Here is a 12186-nt window from a genome sequence, read left to right as displayed (position 1 = left end):
CTGCTGGCTCCGGCTACTTATGTCCCATACAGATGTGAGAGTGGAATCAATTTTCTCAATTATTTAACTTCAGTTTTCACAATAGGTATGATTAAAAAAAATATATATATATATATATATATATGTATTACTATTTCATTTTTTTAAACGCGTTTCTCTGTGGCCTGTTTCCTCCAGATCTTTGTCAAGTCCATCATCATCTGTCCATAGGAGCTTTCTCGTCCTTATCATGTCATATCAAATTATCTCCAGGGATCCAATACATCCTTCTATCTCTGGTGGCCTATCTTTGCCCCATCCGCATCAATCAACTTCTTCTCTTTCGTCCTGCAGCCCTATGTTCAGTGCCCGGGCCCCCCTGTCCAACCCCCTGCCTGCATTAGTTTCCTCTTTCCCCGGGTTCCCCTCAGCCTTTTTCAATCCACCACCTCTGCTTCACTTGCCTCAGGGGCGGTCTGTATGTACGCTTTATAGATTTGTATGCAGCTTCCCTGCAAAGATTAAGGCACGGCAGAGGGATAGGGCTCTCCAAAGGTCAGACCTTCGATGGACACGCTGACCGACACTGACACTGACCCACAGTTGCTTCGAGGCAGCTTGCGGTGGTCTATAGCCTAGATTGCCTCGCATCCCTTTCGGTGACAGTACACAGGATCTTATCAGAGTGAGAAGAGAAGAGAATATTTGAACTGTCCCTCTACAGACGACGCAGTCTTTGTGGGAGACAACACTGTCACCTGTTGAAAGGCAAATCAGCCTCAATCTCCACTCACTTGTCACCTCCTAGACACTGTCACCCCCGCACACAAGTTGATCAAATGTGTCACTGCCACTCTGTCTCTCTCATTTTCACACACACACACACACACACACACACACACACACACACATATCCTCGTGTGCACGGTGCAAGAAGACACACACGCCATCCCAAACGAACACCTGGCAGGTCTGAGTGACAGCAGCATACACTGAACGGACACAGCGGACACGACTGAGTGACAGAGGCGTCACTCTCCACAATAATGCAATTAAAAGCTACAGTAATTACCTTGAAGAGGCAAGTGAGGCTATTATGCTGTCAGGGCGGGTTTATGGTTTTAAGACAGTGGCATTGTAAAGGCGCCTACTTGAGGATGTAAAATCAAAATTTTCACATCGACAGCAGTTACCACAACTCGCTCTGTCTCATTTCCCTTTTCCTTTAATGCACGCTGGAAAATGGATTCATTGTGCTGTGCACTATTTCACCCCGTCCATTTCCATTAGTGTCTTTAACAACTGTCTGTGGCATGTTTACAAGCCCTTTCCTCTGAAATCAGGGCATCAGTTTCCATCTTGTCCCTGCAACTTGTCTGTGGAGCTACTCTGAGCAGAGGACCTCCACCTCCTAGTGGTCTGGACAAGTAATGCAGCTGAGAGGTTTCTGTCCTGGTGTTGCCTCAGTGGCAGGTTGGTTGCACACGACTGAGTTCTTTGACTCATATTCAAATGAATAATACGGTTCCCGTAGTTCCCCCTTTTCAGCTTTATCAAACGCGTGCTGACTAATGGTAATCAGAAATAGCAAAACATCCAAAAAAGCACCTTAATTGCAAAGAGTATGTGAAATTTGGTTGGAGGGCTTAAGTCACTGGTGTGTAGTGAATCCATGCATGTGTTGGCAAGATTACTTATTGTGCAGCCCGATCATACATATGCAAATGCTCTCTCATGATCCCAGAGCATTGAAAGAATTACAGCAAGCATCCGTCACACTGAAAAGTCTCTCTATAGTGGCCCATATAATCACTCAGCTGAATTGAGGGCAAGTGGGAAAGAAAGAAAAGAAAGAAGGGGTTTTTTTCTCTCGTTTTTTTCCCACATAAGCATTCAAAGACCAGAGAGGAAGAGAGAGAGCGAGAGCTCCGATTTAATGCTGCACAGATGTTTTTTAGTCATTTCCTCTCCTTACCAAACAAGCCCCCCCCCCCCCCTCCTTATGCACAGTGATCGGCTACAGCTCTTAAGTAAATATTTGATAGTGTGGCTTTGTGTATGGGACATGAATAACGGGGAGTTGTTTTTTTAGGTCAGCTTCAAGACCACTCTTCTCCTTCTCGCTCGCTCCTGGTGTAAACTGCAAACGACGGGATGTGATTGGCAGAAATTTGTTGTCCGGTTCAGGAAAAAAAAAGATATCAGGCATGTGTGTGTTTAAGTGTTTTGGGAGATAGGTGAGAGGACCGCCCCTTGTTTTAACTTGATCAACTTCAGAAAATTGCAGGGAAATTTGATATATTGTATTAATATACAACTACACCGCTGTGAGGTTTAATTGATTCAAGTTTGTTGATTCTGATTGTACATTATGAATCGAGGCGACGGTCAAGTAACAGCCACACAGGGCTCATTTCTGAGGAAATCTTACGAGGCGACCGTTAAAGTTCACAGCGTTCGCTCGGGAACAGTCGTCTGAACTTAATGACTCAACACTTGTTGGCAACAATTTTTATACGGCGATATTATCAGACTTGTTCTGGGCATTAATGGTACACTCCTGGCATTGCTAAGTATTTACACCTCCCACCCACAGACCTCAAAGTAATGGTGAGGGAATGTGTGTACGTGCGTGCGTGCGTGCGCGTGCGTACGTGCGTGTGCGGGGAGGAACCAGTTGGCACGATCAGTGAGGGGTCACCTGAGACCAAGCTAATGGGAAAATGTAAATCCAGTCTAATTAAAATCGGAAGCACACTAGTCAAGTCTAAGGTATGGATGGGGAGAAGGGATGTGAAAATCATATTATTACTGTGCCTCATTTGCATAACCTAATTCACCGTCATGCAGCATTTCCCTTCCCCCCTCATATCTGGTTGCATCTCTGAATTAATCCGAAAAAATAACCGACAGTGTTATTGGGCTCAGGTAAGGCAGTTAGTTAATTAGCTGCAGACCCGTGTTTACATTAAGAGTTTAGAGTTTTGTCCTTTAAAAAGTAAACTAACGCTTGCTTCAGACAAGAGAGAAGATAGAGTATGAGCGAGGCCTCGGTGACTGCCATCGCGCCTGACGACACGTCAAATTCACCTCGCAGGATTATCCTAATAGCTTGTGTGTGTGAGAGCCGAGCTGCAGGCCGCTCACTTTAGCGCCATGATTACAGAGTCTGTCATCTGATTAGGAGGCTTTGCTCCTCCACAGTGATACAACGTTGAGCCTTCGTGGGTGTAACATATGTACTATATGGATGCGTGGAAATGAGAGACTTTATTTAATTTCATCTATTTCAATGTCATATAACCGTGTGTCTACAGCCCACACGGGATTACCTGATGCCTGCATGCATTATCACGCAGTTTGTACTGGAAATGTAAATTTATTCCTCATTAAAAATAATTAAAATCATTTGTAATTTAACATTTATTTGTCAGTTTCACCTTTACAGGACTTGACTAGAAGAGGATTGATTAACGCATTAATGAATTTCATGTGGGAACAATAAACAAACAGAAGTGCCGCGCGTCCTGTTTATGTAAAAGACTACATGACATATAATAATATATAAGATGGTCAGATATTTAAAAGGGAAGAAATAAAAAGTAGGTGATTGAGCAAAATAAGAAATGAAGAAGTCGATCCTTCTCTGCACCATTTTCTTGCTTTGTCTCTAAAACCCCTGCAAAGTTTCACTTTTTGTTTTTCATCTGCACAACAGAAAATAATTAGACATCAATAGAAATGAGTGCCCATCGTAACAATATTGTGGGGTGTTATACATCTCGCAAGCCTTAACTTCTGTTAATACACACTTCAATAATGCATCAGCCAGACGATGTATTAACATTTCTTTTAAGACAGTAGACACACGTTAAACAAAACCTCTAAATCCTCTTCGGGGTCAATAAAGTTATATCATCTGCATGTAGCCGGTTATTAACGAGGACATCAGCGACTGGGTGAGTTTTAAAATTAAAGTTCAATTGGAATATACAGCACTTATAAACAGGACATTATAAGACACAGGTCTTATTAAATGTAGTGAGTGTATGTGACTATTTTCCCTTTTTTGTGTGTGTGTGTGTGTGCACATGTGTGGTTGAGTCTCTGTACAAATATTGACATGGTCTTATTTATTTTTATGATGGTGTGTGTGAATGGATGTGTGAGTGTGTGTGTGTGTGCGTTTGATTTGTCTACAGGGGTTACCTTGCTTCACTGCACGCAGACAACCACCAAGTTATTTTTGATCATGGTACAAAACATTGTGTGGAGTCCTACCTCAGCAGATCTGACGGTGACACACTGAGCAGTGTGTCACCGTGTACATGCACAGTATATATGCACACCTAGGTATTAGCATCTTCGCCGGCTTATCTGCAATTAGAACAGCATGTCCCCCCCGTCCCCTCTGATGTGCGTGTGGCTGGGCTCAGACAGCAAGGTCAGCCTGACTCAGACAGACAGATAGAAAGCTCTGGATACACCTCTTCCTCCCCCAAAGGCTGCACACACACACCTTCAGCAGCTGCTCGTAGCCCACAGTGAACTAATATCCACCTGTGATTAACCTCGTATTACCGAACCCGACGTGTTATCGTCTGGATTCAGAGCCTTTAGGCTGCACTGAATCATAGTGTAGCCTCATAAAACGCAACATTAAACAATTATGAGGCTTTACGACTGCACCACCTGACCGTAAGCACATTCACAGCCAGTGTTGTCTTTGGAGGTGGGGGGTTGGTTGGTAGGGGAAGTGGGCGGGGGCTGATTAACCTGCCATATTTACTGACCCTCCATTTCTCTGGTTCCCCCGGCCTATATTTTATGTGGCAACAGTGACACTGAAGGAGCTGGACGTTGTCCAAATAAGAGCAGCTTGCACATGAGGAGTACTACATGTTGTAATGAGTCACACACAACAGAAACAAGCTTTATTTCAAACATTTTAAAACGGATAAGGCCCCAACTGACAGTCTAAGCTGGACAAAAAGGGAGGGAAAATTGCTAAAGGCTTCTGCTCGTACTGTGATTATAGATGGTGAATAAATTAATACGGTGGGGTTTATTTTAAATAGCCATACAATAACAAATCATCACCATGATGAGACTGAACTAAAATGCAATTGTTGGGTATAATATCAGATGCAGCTTCAAGGTTTCCAGCTACAATTAGCAACATTAGCTATTTCTTTTTGAAAAGGTCATAAATATAATATTTGGAAACGTTTGTCAGTTCAAAACACGTTTAACTTACAAACATGTCCAAAGTGAACCTTTGGACATGATTAAATTTAATTAATTTGAACCCGCCAAAATTGAAATAAGAAACATAATTTAAGCAGAAAACATAGAAATTAATTTGTCCATACACTAGTTAGACCACTTATCCTTTAATGGTTGTAAGGGGGTTTTAGCCTGGGAAGTTTATATTTCTCTTATCGTTTTCCAAAATGCCTTCACCCTGTAGGTTCCTATTTCGTATCGAACTGAAGTAGCTGACCATAAGACGCTGGTATACGTAATAGTAAGATCACATTTTACAGAACAAACACAGCACACCCGAAATTACAAAACAGTTGGTACATTTATCATCAGCTCACGTGATGAAAAAGCATCGGTCAGATTAGCACGACTGGATATTCCTCACAAACTGTATGAAAGGATTTGCAGTTACGTTTAACACATTTTAGCCCTCTTAAAACTGTCAATTTTGGTATTTATGTTGCGGCTAATGTAGATATTACTAAAGCTAAGACATTTATGGTGAATAAAACAAATTACTACTTTAAAACCCAGCTAGCTGTTTGCTGTCAATCATACAAATATGTGCTCTTCCTTTTCTCTGCAGTTGATTTTATCTCGTTCCCCAAGCCAAGCTGCCTCTCTGAAGTAAGTTATGGGTTAATGAAGTATTATTAAAATAGATACAATCATTCTTTGAGATTTTGGTTTTCATGTTTCAAGTGTTTTTTTGTTTTTTTAAACAAAGCTGAATATAATTTGGTTAATATTTTTTCAGCGTTAATCGTCTGGTGGGGATCTCTTGCAACGAGATGTTTGAGTGATGATGAATACAAATGGGTCAAGTCGTCTTCGTACTTACCTGATTGCTTTTGCGTTCGTGTTTAATGTGTGCATATGGCTGCCGTTGGCGGCGGCCCCCCCTAGGCCGTCCTACCGGTCACAGCTCATATCCTCCTTCATATTTTAAGCATGAAATTCGACTAATAAAGCTGAATTTTATTGGTGTCAGATCGTTTGCTTGTAAAATGGTGCATTGACTTCATTCCCGTCCCGTCCTTTATTCATTTGCAATCTTAGATACCTGTGTGTGTGTGCGTGTGTGTGCGTGTGTTTGCGTGCGTGCGTGCGTGCGTGCGTGTGTGAGAGAGAGAGAGAGAAAAATGAGCTCCTGTCGAGAGGCTCTGTATTGTAACCTTCTAACAAGATGGCCGCATCTTGGTCAGTGACATTGTGACATACAGTATAGAACAGTGTGTGTGTGTGTGTGTGTGTGTGTGTGTGAGACTGTGTGTCTTAGCACAGGGGAGCTAATAAGGCCACCAGAACCAACAGAATGATGTGTCACAATGAAGGTCACAAGTTCAATCCCTGCGTGTAATGTCACACTGGTGACATTAAGGCGGGCGGTCTCTTTAACTCAGCAGCCTCGTGATGGTCTGTGGTATAGCAGACGCCGTGGCTGAAGCACCATTATGTTACCTAAGCCTCAATTACAGCATGACATCTTATCTCCTACAAGTTAATGCTCTCCTTCAAAACATCTGAAAGGCAATTGTCCACACAAAAGTAGGAAGAATAGGGGGAAATCAAGGGATCTCTTTTGAAACTCTTTTGCCTCCATTTTTTGTTGTTGAATTCATCGTTTCATACACGTGATTTCATCCAAGGACCCTTTTAACCCGCAGGATGAACTTTCGGCCCCCTCTCAGGTATCCTCATCTCTGTGTGTGATGAGGGAGACGGGGGTCAGCTGTTTTTTTTTCCCCAGCCAGGACCGCAAGGACCTTTTGTCGATCTGGTCCCCGAAGAGATTGCTGTAATAGCATTTTCTGTAGAAATCATATGATGTGGTACAGCAGGGGGCCGGGGGGTCAGCGTGTCGGGTGGGAGGCCACTGTGTCCATGGGACTGTAACACATTTACATCTTTGATAATCAGCCGGCAGCTCCTTCTATCAATGTACTGTATGTTAAATTAGAGCGGCTCATAACCATTCGTGGGTCAAACACATATTGATATTTGCTGCTTTTACTCTTGAGCGTGTGTGGGGATCAATGCTATGTTCAAAACAAGGTCATTGCGGTGCATGTCGACAGTGTACACATTGTATTTATAACAGTAATATGTATCAAGGCCTTTGCTGCATAAATGATGGTCTTAGTTAATCACAATGCAAATATCTTACAACATGTAATCTGACAACACATAATCATATCTCCTGATCTTATAATACATGCCATATGGTGCCTAGTATGACATGCCACAGCTGTGAATGTAGGCCAGCCGACTGCTCGGCTCTTTTCTTCCAGGACAACCTGTCTGAGCTCTCATTGTCTGCCTGTCCCACCGCATTTCGATCACTCAACCCCCTGATAATGTCATTGTTATTGATCCTAGTTGGGAAATGATTCGCTTTGCTTCTGAAATGTTTGTCGCCCTCCGCCTTGAGAACAATTATTGGTCTTGATTTGTGATTTTTTTTTTCCTGCGGTGCTTCTGTTGCCAGTCATTCACTCCCAAATCACAGTTTTAACGATTTTGTGTGCCCATCTGTAATTATGGCCTTATTTTTTAATCGTTATTCTTGTCTCATTGTCAGAAAACTGGAGCTCCAGGAAAAAGCCAAATGACTCGACCTCGCTTTAAAACGACCGTGTGACATTTTAAAATGAGAGAACGGTACTTGAAGCATATACATACATTTAACTGACGTGTACAGTAGAATGTGACCTTCCGAACACAAGAGTACTGACAGCCTGTGAAGAGATTACAGTTACTGACGCACACCACGAATGAAACTGATGTTTTGTAAATGGACGTTTTGGAGCTGCTTTGTGTGTGTTTGTGTGTGCGTGTCCTCCGTGCACCGAGCAGGTCTGACAACAGGCTCTGACACTCTGCCTTCTGAGAGGTTTTGTGGGATAAAAAAAGGCCTTTCAGCAACTTATGTCCCGATGGGTTCTTGCTTGCAATTATCCAAAATGTTAAGACATTTCCATGCCGCGGGAAAAATAAAGAATAAAAACACATTACTGCTCACATTCAGATGCCTGTTTTTGGAGTGCATTAGCTGTTCATATCTGAATAACCTATTGGTACTGGGTTTCATCCCTGCAGGCTATCGCTGAAGGGTAATCCACTCTGCAGCCTCTGGTGTCATGACTCTAATGGAGGCTTGTGCATTGGAATCAATGTGCCAAGCACTTCGTGCTGAATAAATAGTGTTCGCTGTCTCCACTGTGCACCATAAACTTAATACATGGCTAATCAACATGGCAGGCTGCTGAGAAGGTTTTGCCTGGTTGTGGGGGCAGAGAGTGGAGATTGCAAAGGCAAATGTCTGTTAGTACAGAAGATACACACATATCCTGTATTTGATTAATTACAAGTGGATCACATATGACTGCATGAACTTTTATCACCAGTTTAAAAAATCAAAAAAAAAAAGCCTAATACAGCTTAAATTCATGGCCTTCCTCAGCTGATAGAGTTGACCAGTTGCGGTGAAGATGAGGAAGGCCATGAGCTGTGGCTGAAAGCTTTCGAAACACCGACATGAACAGAGTTATCATCATGGATCTCTGCTGATTGGTTGAGAGTAAATTCTTTCTTTTTCTTTGCGAGTTCAAGCTCACTTTGGTGTTTGTGTTACGTTTCAAACAATACTTAAGCTGATTTGTTCTACATTTTCCAGAGGGGCTGTACAGTGTGTGAGAACGCAAATGTTGCTCCAGACATTTTCCGGAACTTTTCCTGATGGCCCCATAGTAAAAATTTTACGGGAAATGTGGAATTACCGCCATGTCCTGCCTCCTGCATGCTCATGATGCCATGTTCCTGAAATGTTCCTGCAGGTCTGAACGCGTCTGACTCGGACAATCTCCTTCTGCATTCGTCACATGCGAAAGGCGGACTTTGTTCGTGTCTCAAAACAGCTAATGACACTTCTCTTTATTTCCATTCAGCTCTTTGCTGCGTTTCAACTCATTGTTTTGCTTTGCGACCCCCAACTTTACTGCTGTGATTCACTTGAACCGCCGGTATGCATGCTGGGTAAAGGTCAAGCTCGCATCAACAGCAAATGCACATATAGACTCTCAGGAAATCCGACTCAGATCGACATGGCAGTCGATGTTGTTTCTTTGTTGGCCTGTTTGTGGTTTCTGTATTGTTCTTTGTACAATACTGCATTTGCCCTTGTGATTTATCATCACTGTTACTCAGCTGTCTCATATTATTTCACGCTACCACGAGGCCACCGACAGACGCCGAATTGCGCGGGCGGTTTACTGCTCCACACACAGGTTCCTGGATGTGTGCGCTGGACTTACATATGGATTAACTTTGTCAATAATGTCAAACAGACTTTTCTATTTGCCGCAGCGTCTCTTGCTCGGCTTGTATACTTTTCTTTTTCTAAAAATCCACTTGAAAAGACATCCCGCTGCATGTCTCGTTGACGGCTGAGTGAAATGTATAAAGCCGTGGCTTTTACATGCCATTTGATGTTGAATCATTCCTTTTCTTTCTTTTTATTTGCATTTTTCCGTCCACTGTGGTTTATAGAAGCCTTCGTCTGTTCTCTTCACAGGAGCTCTGTAAGGATTTGCACAGAGAGATTGCCACTGTGGATGATGAGCGCCGCGATATCGAGGTGAAGGTGGCCAGGAATGAGAGAGAGGTACTTGTCTTTGTAATGGAAATGAACTAGAAGTTTAGCTCTGTGTCAGAATTTTTTATGGAAGCCGACCACAATTGTACCTGAGATAACCTCCATAGCCCTTTGAAGATCAAATGTTGCACCCTCATCTCGATCCTCCTTCCGAGATTATATCTATTTACGTCTCAAACCACACCAAAGTGAAATCATGATCTCGTATGCAGTGTCTGAATTCACAAGGAACTGCGGAGATTTGTATGACAAGCCATGCGTCAAATGGGATTCTGCAGACTTTGTGATCTGCTCTAATCCACAAAGGATACGGAATAAAAGATGTTCGGTATTCACGCTGTATTTGCCTGCAACATATCCACACCAGGCTGGAGACTGCAGAGAGAAATAGAAAAACAACCCTGCCTCGCTTTTTTTTTTTTCCGTTGCTGACCCACAGATCCAGTTCGTTATGTTGGAACACGAGGTTCATAAGAGGCCGAACCTGCATCGAGTAAAGCTGTCCAGAGACAAAAGCAAAACTCTGTGAAGAGAGAGGGAAGTAAGCCAGGAGGCTTTTTTTTTTTCCATAATTCTCATATTTGAGCAGAAGGTTCATTGCTTGGCATTTTAATGCTGCAGATAAGTGCATTATCATAAAGTGCAGCTTTCTGGGAAAAAAAGAAATTCAACGTAGCTGTTATCCATCAAAGCAAAAACATGTTTCATTCTCAATTTGATGCGTATGGCAATGTGGGGAAGAGGTTTTCTATCTGCCCATTGTCTGACATTTGGAATGAGAATGTCATATTTTTCACATACAGGCGTCTCTGCCCTATATCACCTTTGAAGCCTGTTGAGGAATGCAGTGCGGTATGTTTTTAAGATTACAATAACACTCTCTGATAGTCTCGTCCCTTACAAAAGCAAAACCTTGCAAACAAACATGTTCACATGAGCTTTTAAGGACATACTTAGAAAAAAACAGTTAATCAAGTAGCCTCTTGTGGAGATTGTAAACATAAATAGTTCGAACGGGTCAAAGATACAGCAACTAATCATTTGAAGTACTGTAATGAATGAGTCATATTATGTCGGTCAAGCTTGGTTGAGGTTGACAAAAACATGCGAACACAAACCAACCATATCGAGACATAATTTAGATGACATGATTTGAGATAGCATGTGGATATTATATACATATAGGTGTATATGCATACACCTATATGTACAATACTGATTCTGGTGTCATTGTACTGCAGCTTATGTGAATACGCCCACCGACCTGATGACTCCTCTTGCATCCCTTCACCCCGTTGGCCATTGCTGTAGCCAGAGGCCTTTCATAGTTTGAATCCTTCTCATTATTTAGGTGCTTTGCTGAATGTAAATAGGAAATATAATGTTGCCATATTAGCGTCAATTACTTGGACACGTATGCCAGATCAGTTCCTTGCCTGAGACGATTCTCAGGCAAGTTCAAATCATATATTTTCTCCTTGAGACATAAGTCGGATCTGTGGCAGCCATTGATTCACAATGGATAGTGGAGGTACAATATCCCTGGAAAGTGTTAGTCACATTGAGTCTAATAAGTGAGTTAGGACTCTGACTTGTAAGAGAACATTTTTCAGAAATGTTGTGTAGCTCAGCGCCCCCGATTCATATTCAAAAACTTGTACTGTTCACTGTATTGACAGTCTTATTAGAGCTGGCAATGACCAAAAGACACAAACGTTTTGCATATGGCATAAATGGATTCATTTTGCAGCTGAATAGTCTCTTATTTTCTGGGATTTTTTTTCTCATGAGATTTTTGTAGATACAGCCGTGGGTTAATTCCTCCTTTATGGAACTGCCCTCAAAACCCAAGAGCTTCATACTGCTGTTGGCTGTAAAAGAAAAAGAAAGATACTTGGCTGGGAAATGCCGCTTGTGGCGTGTCCACATGTATATGTTTTGGCGGTCCTTGGAATTCCTTCAAACATGTGGCCTCCCCACACCCTTTCACTGGGGACACACAGCTATCCACACAGAGAGGGAATCTCGCAGTCAAAATGGAAGAAATCTGTCAGTCCCCACCTACAGACAATATGCAGTTCCTTGGCACAGTCAAGAACCCCTTTTAATTATAAGGTGATGAAATGGAATTGAAGGTGGTCAGACACCTCAGTGACATTAAAATTCCCTTGAGGCCTGGTCCATTCAGGTAACAGCTCACAAAGCATGTGTACTGCAGTTTAACTACAGAAAGAATAACACACAAGTGCTGCTCTGGGAATGTTTGCTCCTGTTGTACCTTTATTTCT

At 42.4% G+C, this 12186-nt stretch overlaps 1 protein-coding gene across 5 annotated transcripts in view; it reads left to right on the top strand.

Moving 5' to 3' along the window:
* The window catches only part of cald1a (caldesmon 1a), a 202571-nt gene that overhangs the window by 133398 nt on the left and 56987 nt on the right, over positions 1-12186 (top strand). For all 5 annotated transcript variants that reach the window (XR_004785925.2, XM_035615291.2, XM_035615302.2 and 2 more), the window contains exon 2: positions 9818-9907. Coding sequence is in view for 3 of the 5 variants with exons in the window: in XM_035615291.2 (XP_035471184.1) it covers positions 9818-9907 (90 nt within the window). In the remaining 2 variants the exon portion in view is untranslated. The remainder of the gene's footprint in view (positions 1-9817; positions 9908-12186) is intronic.

Source organism: Scophthalmus maximus, chromosome 12, assembly GCF_022379125.1.
Source record: "Scophthalmus maximus strain ysfricsl-2021 chromosome 12, ASM2237912v1, whole genome shotgun sequence".
Classification (NCBI taxonomy): Eukaryota; Metazoa; Chordata; class Actinopteri; order Pleuronectiformes; family Scophthalmidae; genus Scophthalmus; species Scophthalmus maximus.
The sequence above is the reverse complement of the archived record's forward strand: the minus strand, read 5'-3'. Positions and strand labels throughout refer to the sequence as shown.